The sequence below is a fragment of the Hippoglossus hippoglossus genome, chromosome 10, assembly GCF_009819705.1.
Source record: "Hippoglossus hippoglossus isolate fHipHip1 chromosome 10, fHipHip1.pri, whole genome shotgun sequence".
NCBI classification, from domain to species: Eukaryota; Metazoa; Chordata; class Actinopteri; order Pleuronectiformes; family Pleuronectidae; genus Hippoglossus; species Hippoglossus hippoglossus.
Genome location: NC_047160.1, coordinates 8,553,734 through 8,575,211, shown reverse-complemented (window position 1 = coordinate 8,575,211; position 21,478 = coordinate 8,553,734). Strand labels below are relative to the sequence as shown.

Genomic DNA, 21,478 nt, shown 5'->3' with positions numbered 1-21,478 from the left:
GGTTAAAGTTAGGGTTAAGGTTTAGGTAAAGGTTAGGTTACAGATAGTTTTGTGTTAAGGTTCAATTTAGATTAAGGTTAGGTTTTAGGTTAAATTTTGTTTTAGGTTAAGGTTAAGGTTAAGGTTATGGTTATGGTTAGGTTAGGTTAAGGATAGTTTTACATTAAGGTTAAGCTTAGGTTTAGATGTTGGTTAAGGTTAGGATTAGGTAAGTAGTAAATAAGGTTAAGGTTAGGGTAAATCTCTAAGAAATCAATAATTCATGTAATGTCCCCTGAAGTCATGGAGACAATAGATACTGAGTGTGTGCGCGCGTGTGTGTGTGTGTGTGTGTGTGCGTGCGTGCGTGAGTGCCTGCGTGTGTGTGTGTGTGTTATCATTACACGTAGCCACGGTGTCACACATAGGTTTCACATTGCGGGCGCGTGCTTGTGTGCGCGCTCACCCGGCCCATTGTGTTTTTAATGAACAAGGAGAGCACCGTGGCCAGCTGATCGACCAGGGACCGCTACACCATGGCGGACGAACAGGAAATCATGTGCAAGTTAGAGAACATCCTGGACATACGGTAAGACTTGGGATGAAATGAATGCTCTCCAGGTGGTAGACACGTCCCGGGTACATTATCCTGGCCAACGTTAGCCGGGCCAAGAACGAGCCCCTGGGCTTCGCTTTGTTACTGTGCTAGCGAACAGGAGCTAACATTGCTGCTTTTTATAGGTTCCTGCTCCTCTTGTTTGGTGTTCGCGTGTCGTCGCTGAGGTGGCCGAGAATTTGCTACATGTGAAATAATAGATGCGTCTCAGCTGAGGTGCATGTTCGGGTCATTCATCCACAATCCAGATGTGTATCAACAAAAAAACGCCAGATGTGCGCCGCTAATCGTTGCTGTGGCTGAGCTAGCATCTTAGCTAGCGAGCTCAGCGGTCTGTCATTAACTCACTTAGCAGCGGAGGCAGACTGGTGTTTGTTTACCCTGATGTCTTCTCTGCAACGACATTATAATAACTGGGTAACAGAATATATTAAGTCACTGTTTGAGTAATTGGGCTTTGCACTTCATGGATTAATGCAGAACATCTGTTATGGTTATACACATGTTGCTAAAAAATCCAAAGTAGTGCACAACAGATGGGGAATGGTGTGTGGTGGTTTAGATTTCGCTGTCTGTTTTTAGTTTGATCAATATTCATAACTGTGAGGGAGATAACCTGACAGCTGCTGTTGTTTGTCTGTGACTCCCGGCTGCAGGAACAAGACCGTCCAGATGCAAAAGATCAAGTCCCGTCTGAAGGTCGAGTTTGAGGCTCTGGAGTCCGAGGAGAAGCACCTCAAAGAGTACAAGCAGGAGATGGATCTGCTTCTGCAAGAGAAAATGGCACATGTGGAGGAGCTGCGGCTCATCCATGCAGATATCAATGTGGTGGGTGACATACAGAGGAAAGCAGCATCCGTAGAGGAAGTGAGACTGAAGTCTCAGTCGAGTTTAAAAACAAGTAAATCTCAGCAACGACACTGACAATAGTATTATATGACCAACAACACTTAACTAAATATATTGTGGATGCAATTTCAGTGCGTGTATTATTACCACTACCACTGTCTAGGCCACCACGAATAGCTTATCCTGAGTATATGATGCTGTGTATTTCTGAAGTACCTTATCCCGTCCTTTCAGATGGAGAGCACCATCAAGCAGTCAGAGAATGACCTGAACAAGCTGCTAGAAACAACTCGTCGCCTGCATGATGAGTACAAACCTCTGAAGGAGCATGTTGATGCCCTCAGGATGACGTTAGGCCTACACAGACTCCCTAACCTCAATGAAGAAGAGGAGAAGCTCTCCCTGGAGTAAGTAGACACACGTACACAAACGCACACATTCACAAAACCCAGACGAGGCACACTTGAGCTGTGTTTAGGTGTTATAAAATGTTAACATAGAGGTTTTCAAAGCCATTTGTTGAATTTATTTCTGATGACAAATGGAAGATATCTTTTTCAACATGTATATGATTCACCTAACAGTTTTCATTTGAACTTTATTGCTGACATGTTTTTTCACATGAACAAGAAAATCACATCACCCACAAATAAAAGTAAAGAAAACAGGGTTTCCCCTGCCAAGGTTTTCTGAGCTGCATTCTCTACTGCTCTGGAGACAGGGGATATCTTATACGCCTTCACTGAGACTTGGGTCTTAAAAATGACCAGTTGTCTTATATTTCCGAGCTAACCAATCATCACAAAGGATATTCTTTTTAAATGGAGAGGGTACCACTGTAACCTAAGTGATTGAGAGAGTGTTACATTGTGGGTTATTTTTAGCTTCATTATGTTACAAGGCTAGTGCCTGTTTTCAAGTCTTGCATGTATTTCTGAAGGCTGGTGGATCATGTTCTGCTGCCACAGTGGAAATAAATTCACGAGTGGTGAAAATGAGTTCTTAGCATCAAACTCCCATGTGCAACCTGTATGACAGGCACACAGAGACAACACGACTGGTAAACACTTTGTGGAATTTTTAAAGGTCCACTAGCTCAATGGTGTGGCGGTCCACTGGCCTATTAATTAAGGGCTCCTTAATCAGGCCAGTTCGACTATGAACTGTGGAGAAAATGTGTCAAACGGTTAAAAGTTAAAGATGTCACATATGAACTGTCAGAGAAAATGATTATGTGTGAGGAAAACGAGGAAGGAATCAACATGCTCCAGTTACTCAGTCAGATCTCAGTGGGGTCACTGGGACATTGTGATGTCTCCAGACATCCAACTGAACAAAAATTTTGGTGAGCAGCCAAACGTTGTTGATAGATTATGAGAGGATGATACATTTGCAGTTCAAATCCATTGACTAGAAATCTCGTTTTATCAATGTTTTGTATGGTGAAGAGTGCAATTACTCACTAAAATATTTTCGGTTTATAAATATTGTAATAAATACAATTTCTGGAAACTGCAGAGAAAAGGGGTCCAAGAAAGGAGCTTTGTGGCACACCATGTGTGATTAGTAACTTCTTAGTGACTTACAATGAACCCATTTACAGATTGTTGGAAATTCCATCCATTGAAAGAGAACCACCTCAGTACAGCCTTTTTATATGTGGACACATTGCCATCTATTAATAATCATTTGGTCGTCTGTATCAATTGCTCCACGACAACTGAGCCGCGCAATCAGCATCAGGCTGCAGCGCCACACGGCGAGATATCATTTACAACAGCATCTGTCAGTGTTTCAGCAACAACAGATTCAAAACTGGCAATTTGTTATTGATGTGTTATTATTATTCACAGCTTTGAGCTTTTGAAGGTAGAAGTAAAACATGTCTGTATGAAACCATGCTGATCACTTATTTAGCAAGGGTTGCACATGAGCAGCCTTAAAACATTCAGACCCAACCAGAGGACAGAGAGCATTCCGGTTGTTACATAATTTAGAAAGAGGAATTTGGTTGATGTCATGTTGACCGAGCTAGAAAACAGGCTCATATTCAAGAGAAGAAACATCACTCCATAGTGATAATCCTCCGACTGTAACTTGCTGTATTTCATAAGGGCGGGAGTATCAGCAAAGAAAGTGGGGCAGGAGATCGGATGTCCTTCATTTTATCTGAGAAAGTTAGAAATATTTGGATGTTGTAGTGACCCGATAGCAGAGTGGTTAGGGCCAATACCACATCCTCAATGTGAGTCCAGAACAGAGACGCCTGGTCGGCTAGGATACTTGCTGCACTTCATTCCATTACTTTTTCTCCACCCTAACCCTAACCCTTCCCATCTGTCTTCACTGTTCCTAATAAATTAAATAATTAAAAAGACATGTTTGTATGTCAGAGCTTGGAGGAAGATAGATTCAGACACAATAGGGAGTAGAATTAAATATAAATGTTGTATTATGCCTATTAATAGTCTTTTTCTTGTTCAAGGAGTTTAGTAAATCTCTCGTATGTTTGAACCATTTTGGTTCTTTTGTGTGTGTGATTAAAGCAGTGATTTCTTTATTTATATGAAATTATCTCCTGTTAATTTTGGACGTGTATTTTTCCCAGAGGGACTATCTAAGGTTGAGGAGGAACTTCCACTCAAACAATGGCACAATCATTTAATTAAGTCCAACTTGTTATAACAGGAAGTTAAATTGATCAAGATTGAGATGCAACTGCAAACGGTATAATTATGGTGTTCTGTTATACTGAAAATAGATTTAAATGGGCTTACGGTTAAAAAACATCCTCCAAAGAGGTCATAAAGCCTGTCTACTCAATTTTCCTGTCATTTTAGGTAGCTCTAAGTTCAATTGCTCATTTTTGCTGGTTTTGATGTTATTTGAAGCTATTAAAAAAGTGAAATGTCATGATTGACAGGGTAGACTGACTCGCGATTGATCGAGAGCGTGAATCTGCGGGACCGTGATAATGTGGCTCCATCCCCAGATCGCTACTGTGCAGACTGTGACTCCAAATAAAGTCTTAGTTCGTTTCCGTAATATTTTGGCTTTATTTCTGGATAGGGGATGGAAGTGGAGACACGTCATCCATGTCAAGTCTTTGCAAGGTACCCTTAGGGGTAAATTAGAAAAAATAGTTTTTTGTAATTAAACAGCATTGATATTTACAGTAGTGATACTTAACCCCATTAGAGACTGGATTAAAAAAACTCTTTCTCTAATAGCACAAAGGATTACGTTTTTAAATCTTTGTTAGGACTTATATAGTTCAAATAAAATTATTTTCTTCCCCCGTAAAGTCATAAGACTAGGTAGGTTTCCAAGAATTAATTTTTTTCAGTTGTTGGATCTGCTCCCTAACTTTCCAAGTGAACTTTCCAACTGAGCAGAAAATGTCAAGATTTGAATCAAGAATCATAGTCATAGCAATCAGAGAGTGTATAGTTCTTTCCTTTCCTCTACCCGGTCAAAATGTTGCGTGAGTCGATGTGAATGAACTCTTCTCTCCCACAGCAACCTCCGCTCCGAGGGTGGAGTTGCAGGACAGCAATCCTGAGTGTGTAAATCGGTTGCTTGCATTATATTTGAAGGCTATTATTCTGAATAAACAGCCAAACTGGAAGAAAAAAAATTAAAAAAAATCATGTTTTATTTCTAATTTGAAATGTCAAGATTTGACATTTTCTGCTCACGTTTTTGTTGGCATATTGCGTATAGAAATTTTCTTCACAAATTAGAGCTGTAGCTGTGAAGGAGGAGTGCTGGGCCACTGCTGCTCTGCATGCCGACGACATTGTTGGCAGGCAGGCTTCTCAATTTGGCTTTGTGCTTCATGAAGCCTGGATGATGAGTTCATTTCTGGCCAGGTGGTTGTCGTCTTGTGTTCCCCTTCGTGGTGGTGTGATCCTCGATGTTCCCTGCGTTTATGAGAACGTCAGAGCGTCGTGGCTTATCACCGTTGATCTTCAATGGTTGGTTTCTTTCTCGGTAAACGGAGCTCATTGCCGAGAGAGATTTACGATGGCGCCTGGGGAGATGCTAAAACTATCAGTCACATCGTGCTGCCAGCCAAGTCGTTATAGACTCATTTTATCTAATAGTAATAGTGCCCACTGCAATTGTATTACAAGGTGTGATGGAACAACTTTGAAGAAAATTAAGTCACACCTCACAGGCCTGTGGAGTGTTAGGTACATTTTAAGCTGCTCAGTGAGAATGATATATCAGCACAAAACGGAGCAATCTACACCTCAGTAATGGCAAAAAAAATCTAAAATGAAATCCTACCTCATAACAAGAATGACAATAGAACCCATATCAAATAAACTGAATTATTGTAATGTCATGTGTTAATGTGGTGCTTGTAAATAGCTTTCATGTTTGATGCTTTGTTGGGTTTTGGTCACAGGAAATACAAAGCAGGAGATTTCTTCTTTCAAGCTCAAAGTTCTGCTCTATCACCAACCTATTCTGAGAGAAACCAGAGTGCATAATGAAATAGGATATCACTTTTTTTTTTATTCTTGAAAACGAGCCAGTCAGGCATTAAGTCCAAGGCCACATTTCATTCCCAACCCTCTGCTGCACGCACACACACACACACACACACACACACACACACACACACACACACACACACACACACACACACACACACACACACACACACGCACGCATGAAGACAAACACTCGCACCATTTTCGCTCACAGTTGCTCAACACAGATGGGACAATATCAGCTGCGATGCGATCATTAGCTCTAAGTGAGAATCACAACTAACCAGGTTTCCTTCTGTCTTGGCTTTCAACAGCTACTTTGAGAAGCAGAAAGCGGAGTGGCAGAAGGAGCCGCACGAGCCTGCCATCCCAGAATCCCTTGCTGCTGCTGCAGCGGCGGCACAACAGCTCCAGGTGTCCAGGAAGCAAGACGCTCGTCAGACAGCCACCTTCAGACAGCAGCCTCCACCTATGAAGGTATTACTCCTGTTGACTAAAATTTGCTGCAGTAGTTGTTCAGTTTTGACTAGTAAGTGGAACCATTCACTCACTAAAAGAGCAGCAATTTCTGGGTTAATTTATAGTGTATGAGTCAGCGGGAGACTTTCCAGTCAGACACGTTTAGACCAGGAAAATCTTCAGAGCTTTGAGGCCAGGGGCTGTGTAGCATGAAGAGGCAGGATGTAATGTGTACATTCTCACCAGAAGCTCTCAAATCTTTGTCTTTCCAAATTGACATCTTGGTTGGTGTCATCTATGTGTATGGCTCCTCCTTTTCACCCTGAGCCATTTTCCCCCCCCCAATTTTATGTCCACGGCTAATCCTCCAACTATTCACATGGGCTCCTTCAGACAATAGTAAACTAGTTAAAACTTGGGGGCTTGCAGGAGAAACTCGGGAGAATGATAATTTCAGATTATCCAGAGTTCAGTGTATGCCTGAAAGCAGCTGCTTAGTAAAACCACTTCCAAGATTTAACAAGCTCCTAACTGTGCCATACATGGAGAAAATTGTAAGAAACAAACCACCCTAAATTTAAATGATTAATAACAACTACACAATGACAGATGCCACCTGACTAAGGTGCTCTCTCATCTCAACAAGACCACAAAGAAATGACACAATGTGGAGTAACTGAAATGTCCTCCCCTCTTTCCAGGCCTGCCTGTCCTGCCACCAGCAGATCCATCGTAATGCTCCCATCTGCCCGCTGTGCAAAGCCAAGAGCCGCTCCCGCAACCCAAAGAAGCCCAAGAGGAAGCCAGATGAGTAGAGCTTCATTGGGGTTTAAATGGAACTGGTCCGACACACTGATCAACGATCAGCCAGGTTCATTACAATACACGGCTGAAACAAGAGGTGTGTGCTGTAGGGCAATTTCCTCATTCAGTCTAACAGTAACTTGTTCTTAGTAATTTGTTCATTACCAGTCGACGATTGATTGAGGATCTGATGTTGTTTTTATTAGTGCTTTTGATGTGTTTATATGTAGCTGTGTGACTTCCAGCGTAGCTTTACTAGCCCCCAAACATTGTTCCTGCAATAAAGCAAAAATCTACTTCAGTGTCCAAATATCTTCAACCATGTTACTGTTGTTCGTCGCGATAGATATTGTAATGTACCTCCTTCATTTTTAATGCATGCGGCTTCCATAACTGTCTGTTGTGAATTATTTGTGCCAATATAAAATCTAATAGGTTTAATTGCTAAGTTAAAGTAAAACACAAAGTTGTTTTAAATGTTTACAGTGTTTAAGTGACCAGAAACTGGACGTGAAAAAAAGGCCAGGCTTTTGCTCTGAATAGTGTTGTGTGTTTAACTTTAATACAGTGTTGAGAAAATAAATGGCTGTTTTGTACTAAACTTGTTGCCGTGTTGTTTTTTGAAAGTCTACATACTTCCTGTAGTAGTGGGAACATTGACAGTTGTGGTTGAGGAGGGCGGCTGAGAATACCAGCATCAATATATGGATCAATGTTGATTGGGCAAACGGGTGAGTTTAGTGTGTGTGTGTGTGTGTGTGTGTGTGTGTGTGTGTGTGTGTGTGTGTGTGTGTGTGTGTGTGTGTGTGTGTGTGTGTGTGTGTGTGTGTGTGTGTGTGTGTGTGTGTGTGTGTGTGTGTGTGTGTGTGTGTGTGTGTGTGTGTGTGTGTGTGTGTGTGTGTGTAACGGAGAGAGGAAGGAATATTTCTGACTCCACCACTACGTTGTTCCTTTTATTATATTAATACTGTGCCCATCATGTCTGCAGCTATCTGTCTGGAAAAGGACAGCGAGGTCTTGCTAAATGAGTTCCTGTAGCGCTTTTGTCAGGGTGACCCCTCATTTCATCTGTTGCCAGGGCAACTCCATGTTCCTTGCTGGTTGCTACGGTAACCCCAGGTTGCTGTGACCCGCATATCTTCACCAAGTAGTCCCTCCCAAATCCAGTGAGGGGCATTGGATGGCTTTGGGAGATTTTTTTTGCACAAACTCGTCCAACCGGCACGATCCTACAAACGAGATGGGAGATGTGTAAATCATCTGTTCAGCCCAACTGGCAACAAATACTTGCCACTGTGATGGTCCAATGTGATTTAAAGTCACTTACTCTGGAGCTCGAGTGTGTGTTTAGTCTGCCCTTCAGTGTTTGCATGTGCAGTTGTGTCTTCTTCCTCCAGATAAAAGTTGTCAAGGCCAGAGAAGCCTGTTCCTGCTCACAGGCGCTGCAGACAGCGGGATCATGGAGCTCCACCTCCGCAGCCTGCCACAAATCACACAGTGCACACACACACACACAGAGAGAGCAGGGATGAGACGGGGCTCTTCAGTTATAATGGTACAAGTGAGTCACACGGAGATCGCCTCCTGACCCGCCTCGCATCCGCCTTGAAGGTTTGGAGCCTCAGCATTGAGATGAGTTGAAGGGGGACGGACCGAACTTCGGGACCTTGACACACGAGGCCGAGGGAGGGTTGTTGTCTGTGTCTTTTAGTACCGTCCAACAGAGGGAGGTTACTTTGTGTGTAATCTGCCATCTCTCCCCCTGCTACAACAACCTGCCTTCCACCGCCTCTCCTTCTGTGGCCTCCTGCGTGTCCGTCTCTCCTGTTCTCCTCCTCCTCCTCCTCCTCCTCCTCTCCCGGGGAGCCGAGCTGCTGCTGCTGTTGGAGTCGGACACGACGAATCATTTCCCTGCAGTAACTCGCCCGGGCTTCCTCCTCCTCCTCCTCCATTTTGTAGAAACACAACCCCTGGATGTGTTTGAGTTGTTTCTCACCAGTTAAACTGTGATATCAGGGCAATACTGCACCATAACTAGTGGGAGCGTTTACTCAGCTTTGTCTTAAATGTGAGTCAAACTCACACAGCGCTTCGTCTTTTCCTCAGGCTGTTTACACCCCGTCTTCTTTTACTGTATTAACAGCTGCTCACCGCGGCATCAGCGCATCACTACCGCCCCCTAGTGGCTGACAGTTGCGTGTGAAGGGGAATAGCTTGGACACGTTCAGTTTTGTCGTTTTTTTAAAATTTATTATTAATTTATTCTGAAGTCCCAAAAGATTATTTGATTTTTATCTTGTGTGCATAAGTTATTATCTAGTGTCTAAAACTCAAATCAAGTTTTGCATACTGAAGGAAAACAGGCTCAGCCGAGGGGAGGGCTGTTTCAACAATACTACTTAAGAAATTAACGAACTCTTAAAAGCTATAAACACAACTTAGTGTCGTCCAGTCATGTCTTTACTACGCAGATATTAACTCTGTGTGCGCACAAGATAAATATCTTTTCCCCCCTAGATAATAATCTTTCGTGTACAAGATAGTAACTTGCTCCTACAAGATAATAACTTATGCGCACAAGTTAAAAAATATCATCTTTTGGGAGTTCAGGGGCACCGTACATTTATGTGTCGATATAAACTGTTTTATTTAGAAAGTTATTATATGTATATATTTATATTTTTCGTCACTACTATTAACAGTAATATAACTGTTTTGTTTTGCAACCTTTTTGAAACGTTAGACTAGAACGGCACCTCAGCACATACCACTGACGAATAGGTCCACTCTTCTATTTTAAAGTATTTATTAGTCCCATATTTTTGTTGGTATATTTACGAGTTTGTGCTTTTTGTTGCCATTTAAACTTGTTTTTTATAGATTTGCACCGTTTTTCAGAAATAACAACGACAGAGTAATTATTATTTATAGAGCACTTTTCCCCAAAAGGTAGCGTTCCACAATAACAAAACAAATGGTTAAAATTACAGAAGGAAATACAAAATATTAATGTCAACAATAATAATAGCCTGGCACTCAAAGTAAAAAAATAAATATTGTCCTGCTTTTGTTTGTACAATGATAATAAATGTTTTCTATTCCATTCCATTCTTCTTCTATTCAAGGTCCCAGAGTCAATTAGGCTGCACCAAATTGCAAACACACATAGATATCAGTCCTCTCAGTAGATCTCTGCATTATTTCCTGAAAAATTATAAAATAAATTAAATCTGATATCTCATAATGTCAAAGAAATTTATAAAAATCCCAGAACTGCCCCCTTAATTGAATCTGCACCAGAAGTTTAAGGATTCTTCTCTAGTTTTTGAGTAATAATGCTAAAAGACAAACAGCAATGACAACATTACTTCCTGAGCGTAGGTAATACCAGACTCATCATCAGCTGGGTATGTGTCCATTATTTTTGAAATTTATATGTAAAGAGCCTCCAGTCAAATTCATAATTCATTTGTGTAGGCTTTTTTTGTCAAAGAAACATTTGAATACGTCACAGTTGGGCAATTATTGGTGTTAATGATTAAATCAGTGGAGACTGAATTTCCTGTGGTTGCTGTAGTGTTTACTATGACAAATGTGTGCCGTAAAAGAGCTGTAATTACTGCACTGCAATTGCTAATTGTTCTTGTTTTGTCACTTGTGCTGTTCTCATGAAAACTGCCCTGCTTGTCTACATCTAATTGTTCCATGTCTCTGTGCTCATGAATAAAGCATCTCGGTGTATTTGTACAATGCCAAGAATCTGGCCTCCTGTGCCATCTGCTGAAAGAATGTGATGTGTCTCAGCCTTCCCTTCACACACACAGTGCAGTATGAAGACATTGGGGGGGGTTAGCTGAGGAACAGCTGGCTGGCTGCACCTCCAAAGTTTCTGACAGTCACGCAGCTGACACTTACTAAAATGGCTGCATTGGTGTGAATCAGGGAATTGGGGTGATAACAGGACACAAATACTGTAGACTAATTGATGTAATCGTCCAAATAGAAATGTCTCCAATACCTGCTGGTTCGACGTGAAACTGCTGGTGAGGAATTCTCCCCCTGTAAATAACGACACAAGAGACATGGACGTCTCCATTTCTTTTTTTTCGGTTTGTTTTTACTCAGGACAGTGGGAAGGACAAAGTCACACAGGCGGCGTGTCACACTTCTATCACCTTTCTAATTATAAACCTGAGCCTTCACTCTCCAAGAATGGAAGTTTAGCCAGGCCCATCTGTGGCCTAAAATTAGCCCCAACACCCCCAGAAAGGAGCTCTCCCCCCTGTTCACGAATACACAAACACACACACACACACGCACACACACATGCATACACACGATACTGCCCTTTTCACAACTCCCAGCTCCTGTGCAAGCGTCACAAACTCTTTGGAGGAGCTTTCTCCCTTCTTTTTTTTCTTCCTCTCACGTGACGTATAATGGACTTTTGAAAAGTTTAACTTTTAACTCATCTAATATTTTGGAAATAACATTCTTTGGCAGCAAGGGGAGGTAAGTGTCTTGTTACCAGTTTGCTGCAGTTGACACAAACCTCATATGCCGTGTTTCTATTGAACAAAATCTGTGGACATTTAGAGGGATATTATTAATTTTGTGTGTAAAATTCTCTCATATGTAGTTTATTCATTCTGCTCTGCCTTTTTAAGCTGTTTTCTGTGAGTTGCCGTATATACTGTGTCATGTTAACAAGCTGCTTTGGCTTGAGATACTGTCTGGTCATTGAAGGAGGCTGTCATTGGTTTTCATGCGTGGAGCTCACATTAAAGTAAAAGCCATGCCTATCAATAATAACTCAAGATGACAGAGTATTCCAGCTTGTTTGTGTTGGGCTGCATCATCTCCTCTCTGTGTCACTGCAGATGGAAGGGCTCTGACTTGCTCTCGCCTGGAGTTAACATTATGGTTCTGGGCCAAGCTGTCAACATGAGTCTGATGGACATTTCCAAGATCTTCACCCTGCTGCAGCCCAAGGAGGAGGATGAGGACAACGAGCAGTGTCAGGCCCTGAACAACGCCGTGAGCAGCGACAACGTGACCCTGCTCTCCGAGCTCCTCTCTCAGGAGAGTTACAGGAGGTCCATCAATGCTCGCAGTGGGTGGGGGGTCCCGGTCACCCCCTTGCGCACTGCTGCCGCTCTGGGACACCTGAGTTGCCTGGAGTTACTGTTGGAGCACGGTGCAGAGGTGAGATGTAGATGAGGAGAGCATTTTGGTTTCAGATGAAGGGAGATGAGGTGTATTTTTTTGAGAGTGGGTTTGGAGGGTGGCAGGTTAGAGACACTGGTGGGTGTAATGCAGCGTGAGTATCCTATTTAATGATCAAATTTGTATTCTGCTGTCAAACCGCACACATTTCATTTAAAAAACATGAACATTTCCCACATTGTTCCTGCACTCCTTATTATTTATTCAAATGAGGAACAAGGAATGGAGGATGATACCACTTAATCACTAAAACTGCTATTATGAATTCGTATACTCTATACTCTATATATCCACATTGTACATCATACCTACCTATATACTCATAACACTCTATATATGTATTCATATGTATAAGTCTATTTCAATATCTCATACATAATACACAAATACAGTTTACATCCTCCTGCAATCATCCTGTGCCACTGCACTTCACTCAAGTACTTTTTCTACAAATGATATTTTAGTTTGTAGTGGAATGTGTATATATAATAATATTATTACATTATCTATGTATTTTTATTCCATATTAGTTTTTATTTCTATTTTATTGTGTAAGTTATCATATGTCTTTTACTATATACTCATATACTTTCAGATGCTCTCTTGCGTACCTCATTCTGACTATCTGTTGCTGTAACAACTGAATTTCCCGGACCAATATAGTTTATGTCATCTTATCTTATATCTGTATTTGAACTTTGGATCAAATGACCACATGTAATATAAATAGTATTAGTGACTAGTAGTGACAAACCCAAACAACATTATTACCCAACTCTGTAGTTCAGCCTTATAGCAGCTTTTAGTTTAGTTTTTTGTTCCTTCTAACTCACTTGTTATCAGCATTGTTTCCAGGTTCATTAGGCAGATGTTTTCAGTGTCCAGCACTAAGTGGCACCTGGATAGACCAAACCTTCCTAATCTCGTTTGTAGTTGTTAGATCATGAAACCCCAGACACAAACTGGGATTGTGTCTCCTAGTGCCAAATCGTGTTGGTGTTCTCTTGTGTTTGAATCCAGATCGATAGCCTGGATGTGAAGGCCCAGACGCCTCTGTTCACAGCTGTCAGCGGGAAACATCTCGACTGCGTAGTGGCCCTGCTGAAGGCCGGGGCCGACCCCAACGGCAGCCAGTACAACAACTGCTCCCCGGTGCTGACCGCTGCCCGAGAGGGGGACGTGGACGTGCTCAGGGAGCTGCTGCGCTTTGGAGCCGAGTTGGACGTCAGATCCAAGGTGCCCGAGTGGGCCTCCAGCAGCACGGCGTGCAGAGGGCCCCTGTACATCTCAGCTGTGTATGGACACCTGGACTGCTTTAAGTTGCTCCTGCTGCATGGGGCCAACCCCAACTACAACTGCACAGACGAGAAGATGCTGGCCAGGATAAAGCAGCCGAAGACGGTGCTGGAGGTGTGTCTGCGTTATGGCTGTGGGGTGGAGTACATCCAGCTTCTCATAGACTTTGGGGCAGACGTGTATCTACCTACGCTGATCATTGACAAGACGACGAAGCAGAATGAAGCTCTGGTTCTGCTGCTCAAGGAGAGAGGTGAGACCTGGTTTAAAGTAGATTCCCTTAGAACTGCTCTCCCACATAGCAAAAAAAGTTTTGGCCCAGATTTGTCCAACACTGTCATCTGGCCCCAACACAACCCGTGTAATGATGGCACTTGGACGGTGTTCTCGTGTTTGCCAGATCTGGGTAAGCCATAGCGATACCGCATGTCAACCAAAGGGGCCAAAAGTGGCCCAAATTAGTTCTGTGCTATTTGGGCCATAGTCACCATTAACCAAATGGGCCACTTTAAGGTTCACATGCAGATCTCACCTTGCCTAGAGCACCATGTTTGCCAAAAAGGCCCCACATTTGTTTAAGGATATTTGGGCTACATTTGCTATTTTACAAGTGGGCCACTTTAGGCTCACATCCATTTTGTTCGGGCCACAAAAAGGACAGAGGTGCCGCATCATAGCTTGAAGTGGCCCTCATCCATATGCTATCTGGGCTGTGAAATGTCTCATAATTCTCAAATGTTGACCCACCTCTGTTGGTTTTCTTCTGTTTCTGCTTCAAGCTTGTCCCAAAACACTGATGTCTCAGACTCGGCTGACGATCCGGAGACACCTGTCCTTCTCTGACAAGGAGCCTGCCATTGACAGTTTGGACATTCCCCTGATCCTGAGAAACTACCTGAAGCATCACACCACTGAACTCATATGATGCCTCTGAGATATGGCCAGTGAACCTTTTACCTCATAGCTGCTTGATAATTGATTTTTAGCTTTGACATTAGTTTCCCATAAGTAGGACAAGATAACCAGTCTCAAAGTGCACACTATAGAATATTCTCCCCTGCTCCTGTAGAGGTCTTTGTACTGTGAATTCCTGTTTTCATTATTGATAGTTTGTGACTTTCTGTAGTTAAAGTTTTTATAGATATTTATAACTCTGTAATAGTCTTTTACAACCACTAACAGATGATCGTCCTCAAGGTCTCTGCCATGTCCTTAGGAAGTGTAACACCACAATTGACCACTAGAGACCACTCTAACACTATATATTGCTGATGTCCGAATATGAGGCCTCCCATTGGCTTGATCATGTATTACTGTAATACCTCTTTTTTATATGGTATCTCTACACAACCAGATATCGTCTCACACCAGTTTTTAAGACATCCAGACACAACTGTGGAAACACACAGACACACACACTGGCCGCATTCACACCAGGACGTCTCAGATCTTCCTCTGCAAAACCGTCTCGCATCTGCGGACTTCAAAACACGAGGAAGCCGAGCGATCAGCCAGCTCTTCAGAGTGGCCAACTGGGAGAGTGCATTTGCATAAGTCTCATTACTTATTGATTACAGCATAGTTACTTGCAGGCCACAATTTGGAGCTGGAACTTTGTTGAAAATGTTTCTCACATGGCGTGTGAATGCCAGTCCGATGATGTATTTATGTTTAATCTTAACATACCTCTTCCAGTCCAGGAGTAAATGTGTCAGCAGTGGGGAATGGTGCCTCACAAACAGGAAGTGAAGTCACACAACAGGAAACCCAGCACAATGCTCCCACTCACACCTCTCGACGCTGTGACACACAGTTCTGGTAGAGGTTTTATTTTCAACAAAAGTACAGCTATATCAGATATGGATTTATTTTTTACAGCGAAGTACAACATATTCCCAGTGCTTCTGATTACATCAAAACATATAATGTACATACAGTTGACATCTCCACTCTCCCATTCACAGTTTCTGGATTGAATAGGCATTATTTTTAAGTTGTTTTTTTTTCCATTTCTACAACAAATAATCAAACTGAAAAAGGCCAGCAAGAAAGAAAACAACAGAAAGTTTGCATATGGTGACAAAGGATGTAGATACTGTGAGTAAATTCTACTGTGAAAAAAATCCAGACCTCAAACTACATGGTTATATACAATGAATAGATTTAAATTGTTGGATGTCAGTCTTCTGTTCACCTTGCTGTAACTTAACACCACATTGAGAATGTGGCTCATTGAAGACGCTGCTGTACCCTGACTATTCTGAAACGATATCCCACTACACGAGGAGTTCCTATTGAGGATGTCGCTACGCTAAATGTGAGTGAACGCGATCTACTGGCTCATGCACAACCCCCGGATTAAAGAGCAAACTCTGGACAGTCCGCTAACTTGGCTGTCTTGGTTTTATGACTGAAAAGAGAAAGAAAAAAAATCTGCACAGAAAGCTGTCCTCTCAGCTCGCAGTACAAGGTCAGACTGATAATTATATATATATATATATATATATATATATAAAACCAATATATACATCCTTTTTAAATGTGGCCAAAATGGGGCTGCTTAATACTGCATTCAATAAATACAAGTGAGGAATCAATTTGCACTGTCAAGTCATTGTACTCCGAAGGATCATTTGCCATTTGAAACAAAGCATGATATGAATTGCAATGCAGTACTGTGTGTGTGTGCGTGTGTGTGTATGTGTGTGTGACTTCAGGATTACGTATATTTTTAGATCATCCCGAGAGGTTTTTCGCATTTATTCATCTCTTCTGCTCGACTACAAATCTATACACAAACACCCGTGATCGGTGTTTACGCCTATTTGGCTCACTGTTGTCATAGAAAAATTATACCCGTTTTTTTTTGCCTCAGCAGTTAATGGCATTCTAAAAGAAAATAACCAGCAGGTTGGACCATGACAGCATAGGTTGAAGTCAAAGAAAAAAAAAAAGAAATAATAAAAGGTTTAAAACAATGTTACAGTTTATATAGTACCCATTATATCTGGGCAAAGAGAGCATCAGTGCCTTTCACATCACCTATCGACAGTTCAGTCTTTGACGAGGGGAGGACATCTCCTCCCCTCGGCAATAAATAAAAACAGAAGCTACGACCTGCGACGCGATGTGAGCAGGAGACAGGTGGACAGAGAAAAGAACTCCCTTCAGTGAGATGGCGTGGCTTCACAAATGAACGGTTCTGCGTTGTGGTGCATAAAAGAAAACAGAAACCCCATTGGGAGTCAAATGAAACTAAACAATCTGCTAAGAGTTGTCTTAAGTCTCATGCAAAATATTGGATGCCACAAGCATGCATTTACCTGGTACTGAGGTCTACCGCACGCTAGAACTGGAACAACATTCGTCTCCAACGCAAAATACCAATATCCAAATATATGATCTGTCCTTTTTACAGTATTTACAGTGTGTAGCCGATAAAGGTAAAATAGATGACTCTTCTTTTTGATTTATAACTCACTCGTTAATAATATACTTTGAAATGTGAACTAATGAATTTCTCGTTTCCTACATATATATATATATATATTGAAATTAAATCATCTCTCAGCATGTTAAATAGATAAAGGAACTCTATGTATTATCTAAACATCTGAAATAAGTCTTTTTTTTAAAGTGTGCAATAAAACTACGGCAATGTAAGTGTGACATAATATATAATATGGTGTTTTTAAGTGATTTAGTCAGACAGCACAGTATCTACTCGTATGGAAAAGGCCTGACCTCTTAAGTGATTCAGGGATTCCCAGTGTGTATGAGAAAGAGAGAGAGAGAGAGAGAGAGAGAGAGAGTGAGAGATGCAAGTCCCACACTGAAGGGAAAATACATGACTAATTCAAATCTGCCTGTGAAACTGAATAGATAATCACTAGTGGAATGCTGGAAGGCACTGTTAGATAGCATCTCTCTTCTCCGCAGCAGAACGGGCCAGCAAGTATGTGCATGATTATGTGTTTGTGTGTGTGTGTGTGTGTGTGTGTGTGTGTGTGTGTGTGTGCGTGCCTGCATGCTTGTGTCTGAATGTTGGTACTGGCGGTGGCGTGGAGTCGGGGGGGTTGGGGGAGCGTGGCGATGGGGGTGGGCAGGCGGGGCGTAGCACTGGACCTGAGGTTATCATGGCCTGGGAACCATATCTTTTTGCTGTGCCAGACGCGGGAGTTATCTTCCAAAGAAAAGAAAAAAAAACGATCTCACTGGGAGCCATCTCTACAGACACCAGCAGCCAACTCACCCGTTTCTCAACTTTCTTTACTGAAACAAAACATAAATTACACAACATACAAAGCAAGTTCGAAGGTCTTTTTTTTCCAATAGGTTATAAGGCCTGTAAGAAGGCAAACAAATGACATAGAACGATATATAACTCTTTCATATCACGTTGTAGTGAATAGTGAAGATATATAATGATATATCACATCGCACAAGTTGTCAAACTGTATATGTACTGTCCGCAGGGTGATAATAATTCAACACAAAGTGTACGTCTGTGTCTGAGGTCAAAGTATGATCACAAATCGTGGACAGGCGTTTGTTTCACTTACATTCCAACTGTAGAAAAGAATACACCTTCATGTTGTGTGTGAATTGGTAGTTTCTCCTCAGTCCATCTTCTCTTTCTAACTCCCCTGTTGACGGACTCTGTGGCAGGAGCTCTCTCTCTCTCTCTCGCAGCAGCTTTTTGTTGATTAAACAGATCAATCTCATCTCGGGCCACAGTCCTTTGTAAATCACTTAGCGAGAGCCGCAGCTAACCGCCAGAACACGGATCAGATCTGGAAAACAAACGTGGCGGCGGAGGAAGAGTGCCAAGATTTGAAGCTGCAGTCTTCGGAGATTCATGAATCTGTCAGACGACACCTGCGTGCTACAGATTGAATTCACCTTTCTGCCTCCCTACGGTTTCGGCTAACGCTTCTGCAGTGCACTTTTTTGCAGCACTGGCTCACGACTCACGCTGTCGTTCTGTTCATTTAAACTTTCTGCCATTTTTCTCTGACCGTTTCCCCTTGTGCTGGACAGAACGCTGTTCTACTTTGTCACGCTGTGGCATTGCCCCTGCTAAAGTACTTCTCAGACTGAATATGTGCTGTGCTTTTTACAGTGTGAGCAATACAAAATAATAAAGTCAACTGAAGAAGAAGAAGAAGTCTGTTTTTTTAACAGCTGACATGAAAAAGAGAGATCGTTTTAGACCTTGGCCAATGCATCAACGTCACTTTTAGTTCTCGGTGGATTTCCGGAGGTAGGCCACGCTCTTTCCGAACACCCAGTGAGCTGCCAGCACAGTGCTACAGGGGTGGTCTCTGGGGAGAGTGGGGGGGAGAGGGGGGGCTCTGACACGAGGCAGGTGGAGCGTAGCGTGCCTATCTCCAGCTCCCAGCTGTTTCATCAGAGTGGCAAGCGCAACCCCACAGCCCCACTCGGCGTGATTGGATATGAATACCCTGTCAGAATTGGTTGGTGAAAGGATGTAAATATTCTATTGATGTTCTGACTATTGATTTGTTCCCTGACCCATCATATCACAGCCAATGGCGAGCTTCCAAGAAAGCGAGGCTCTTCCTCTGAGAGCCACTGACTCACAGAGGCCGAGCAGGTGGGTAGAGAGATAGAGAGGGATGCAAAGAGGGAGGGCGACGCTGACGTCAGAGGGCTACGACTGTGTATGCAGACGGCTAGAGGAAGTGAGTATGGAGCGTCGAGAGTGAGGAGGAGATCCGGACGCAGACATCAGCGGAGCAGAGATGGCCTGACTGTCTGCTGGTTCTAACGCGCTGACAGTCGAGCTTCACAGGTCCCGTCGTACGCCACAGCCAGGAGCTGAGGCCCATCATTGTCCAGTCTCACATTCAGGAGAATGCAACAAGTAATCTCACATAGCAGCACAGCAAGATCTCAGCTTTTGTGGAAACAATCATACCATTAGGAATGACCTGGCTCGGCCTTGTGTTTCTTTCCAGATGATGGATTCAAAATGAAATCATACAGTATAACAATCTTAATAACTCCAGGACATTCAGATGGTGTGAACAATGCAGAATCCGAGGGAAGGAGTTCATGACAGTTGACTCAACTGGAGAAGCATGATAACTAAGAACCTTACTAACATATATGATGAACTGAGTTTATTTTTTTCCTCAATGTTTTCATTCCAAGTCTTCAGTCCTCTTGCTGCTTCAGATCACACTCTATATTAACATTGGTCCTTAACTTCGGAGTCTCTTGTGTTTGGGTGTGTGTGTGTGTTTCGTATTTTTCCTCATCATGGGACATGATCATCCAGTGTTTAGTGCTTCTAAGAAAAATAGCTGGTCCTTCAGAAGAGTCTGTGTATCTCTATTTCTTAAATGGAGCTAATCTACTAAAATTCTGCCAGAAGGGAGCCTGGCCTCTTTTGGATTGACTGAATTCAAAAACCTCTCCTTGTGCCATGTCCTCCGTTACCTCATACTGCCCTGCACTGAGGGGGTCCTGCGGGGGCGGGTATGAGGGGGGCGTGCACCTGTTTACACCTATAGGGAGGCAGGTGCAAAGAGAGCGAGGAGAGGGGGAGAGGAAGGAAGGAGGCAGTGCAGGCCACAAAGCAAAAAAGGAGACAAAGAAGGGAGGTGGGTGGCAAAGAGGAAACATCGTCAGTATTGATAATCTGAACACAGGCACAACAACACAACATCAAAGTCATGCTTCACACAGAAAACAGGCACTAAGACGCACAAAATGAGCCTTCGGTGTGATTACATTACCACATATTAAACCTGAGATATGATACACTGTGATCATATGATGGCGGCTGAATTGGGACAAAAAGTGGAATTCAGCTCTAGCGATGACACAAGGGAGACTAAAGATGCTATTCGATCAAACTCTGCAGCAGGCAAACAAGGGATCAGACAGATTGCATCAGATACGATGAGGAAACGAGGCGTTTGGACGAGGGGACGCCGCACGTCCGTGTTTCTGAGTTTGTTTGAATAGCACCTTCGACACTTGAGAAGACAAGAGCGGCGAAAATAGAGCCAACAGAAAGCTGTTAATATGCATTTAACTACTGTCTACGATGTCGTTTAGCTACAGTCTACAAGCATCACAACTAGTGTAACTCGTGTAGTTCAACATTAGATATTTGGAGATGAGATATTCAAAAGTTGCCATGGCATCTTAGGAAAGAAAAACATGAGAAGATAAGAAACAGTGGGGTAATTTTGCCCAAACACTGTTTCAGCAGAAGGGTTCGATGTTGTTTGTGTTAGAGGAACCTGTTTACTTTTGGGGAGTCGGGATAATGCCTGTAAACAGATTGGATAAGTGAGTGCGTGCTCCTATGCCAACGTCAAATCAAGACACCTCCCAATGCTGCTTTAGCAGTTGCCATGGCATCTTATTGTGTGCTAGCTCTAAGGAGAACTCTAATGGATATACCTTTATCATTCTCAAACCATGTCCATACAACATGGCCCTCTTTCTCAAGATGAAATCTATAAATGAATCTGAAATTCAAGAGAGTACTTCACCTTGTGCCAGCCATGTACACATACAGCACTTAGAAACACAGACACATTTATTTACTCCTGACAGACATCTACTGGGATCCTGACATCAGAGAGAGCATGCCAGCAGTGGTCACATTGGTTAATCAATACATCTCCAATGGATGGGCATGCTCATTGTGAAACTGGGAATAGCAAGAACATCAGTAATGGTAAATGTACAAACATCTAGCCTGGCG

The 21,478-nt window shown here is 42.6% G+C and overlaps 4 protein-coding genes across 15 annotated transcripts in view; 2 read left to right on the top strand and 2 right to left on the bottom strand.

The window, feature by feature from the left end:
- The first annotated feature begins 381 nt into the window (after positions 1–381).
- zc4h2 (zinc finger, C4H2 domain containing) lies at positions 382–7,810 on the top strand. The gene is made up of 5 exons (XM_034598712.1): positions 382–568; positions 1,252–1,423; positions 1,679–1,851; positions 6,261–6,423; positions 7,107–7,810. The coding sequence occupies exons 1-5, from the start codon at positions 516–518 to the stop codon at positions 7,218–7,220; spliced, it is 675 nt and encodes a 224-aa protein (XP_034454603.1). The 5' UTR covers positions 382–515; the 3' UTR covers positions 7,221–7,810.
- A 324-nt stretch (positions 7,811–8,134) lies between these two features.
- Positions 8,135–9,341, bottom strand: LOC117769649. Its single transcript, XM_034598711.1, has 3 exons — positions 8,799–9,341; positions 8,537–8,689; positions 8,135–8,438 (listed from the first exon to the last, which is right to left on the bottom strand). The coding sequence occupies exons 1-3, from the start codon at positions 9,159–9,161 to the stop codon at positions 8,274–8,276; spliced, it is 681 nt and encodes a 226-aa protein (XP_034454602.1). The 5' UTR covers positions 9,162–9,341; the 3' UTR covers positions 8,135–8,273.
- Positions 9,342–11,492: 2,151 nt separating this feature from the next.
- LOC117769648 (ankyrin repeat and SOCS box protein 12-like) lies at positions 11,493–17,928 on the top strand. Its single transcript, XM_034598710.1, has 4 exons — positions 11,493–11,721; positions 12,090–12,414; positions 13,456–13,984; positions 14,511–17,928. The coding sequence occupies exons 2-4, from the start codon at positions 12,130–12,132 to the stop codon at positions 14,654–14,656; spliced, it is 960 nt and encodes a 319-aa protein (XP_034454601.1). The 5' UTR covers positions 11,493–11,721; positions 12,090–12,129; the 3' UTR covers positions 14,657–17,928.
- The window catches only part of LOC117769645 (rho guanine nucleotide exchange factor 9), a 46,438-nt gene continuing 40,699 nt past the window's right edge, over positions 15,740–21,478 (bottom strand). For 9 of the 12 annotated variants that reach the window (XM_034598692.1, XM_034598699.1, XM_034598696.1 and 6 more), the window contains one exon: positions 15,740–20,264. In XM_034598692.1, the coding sequence (XP_034454583.1) occupies positions 20,089–20,264 (176 nt within the window). In that variant the 3' untranslated portion in view covers positions 15,740–20,088. The other 3 variants (XM_034598697.1, XM_034598693.1, XM_034598698.1) reach the window with 3 other exon arrangements.

What these genes read in the sequence shown, in the direction of transcription:
- zc4h2 (XM_034598712.1), top strand. Translation starts at nt 516, where the DNA reads ATGGCGGACGAACAGGAAATCATGTGCAAGTTAGAGAACATCCTGGAC. An exon ending in GAGGAGAAGCTCTCCCTGGA is followed by an intron (nt 1,852 to 6,260) that starts GTAAGTAGACAC and finishes GGCTTTCAACAG; the next exon opens with CTACTTTGAGAAGCAGAAAG. An exon ending in AGCAGCCTCCACCTATGAAG is followed by an intron (nt 6,424 to 7,106) that starts GTATTACTCCTG and finishes CCCTCTTTCCAG; the next exon opens with GCCTGCCTGTCCTGCCACCA.
- LOC117769649 (XM_034598711.1), bottom strand. Translation starts at nt 9,161, where the DNA reads ATGGAGGAGGAGGAGGAGGAAGCCCGGGCGAGTTACTGCAGGGAAATG. An exon ending in TCAAGGCGGATGCGAGGCGG is followed by an intron (nt 8,690 to 8,798) that starts GTCAGGAGGCGA and finishes GATTTGTGGCAG; the next exon opens with GCTGCGGAGGTGGAGCTCCA. An exon ending in ACACACACTCGAGCTCCAGA is followed by an intron (nt 8,439 to 8,536) that starts GTAAGTGACTTT and finishes TCTCGTTTGTAG; the next exon opens with GATCGTGCCGGTTGGACGAG.
- LOC117769648 (XM_034598710.1), top strand. Translation starts at nt 12,130, where the DNA reads ATGGTTCTGGGCCAAGCTGTCAACATGAGTCTGATGGACATTTCCAAG. An exon ending in TGTTGGAGCACGGTGCAGAG is followed by an intron (nt 12,415 to 13,455) that starts GTGAGATGTAGA and finishes GTTTGAATCCAG; the next exon opens with ATCGATAGCCTGGATGTGAA. An exon ending in TCTGCTGCTCAAGGAGAGAG is followed by an intron (nt 13,985 to 14,510) that starts GTGAGACCTGGT and finishes TTCTGCTTCAAG; the next exon opens with CTTGTCCCAAAACACTGATG.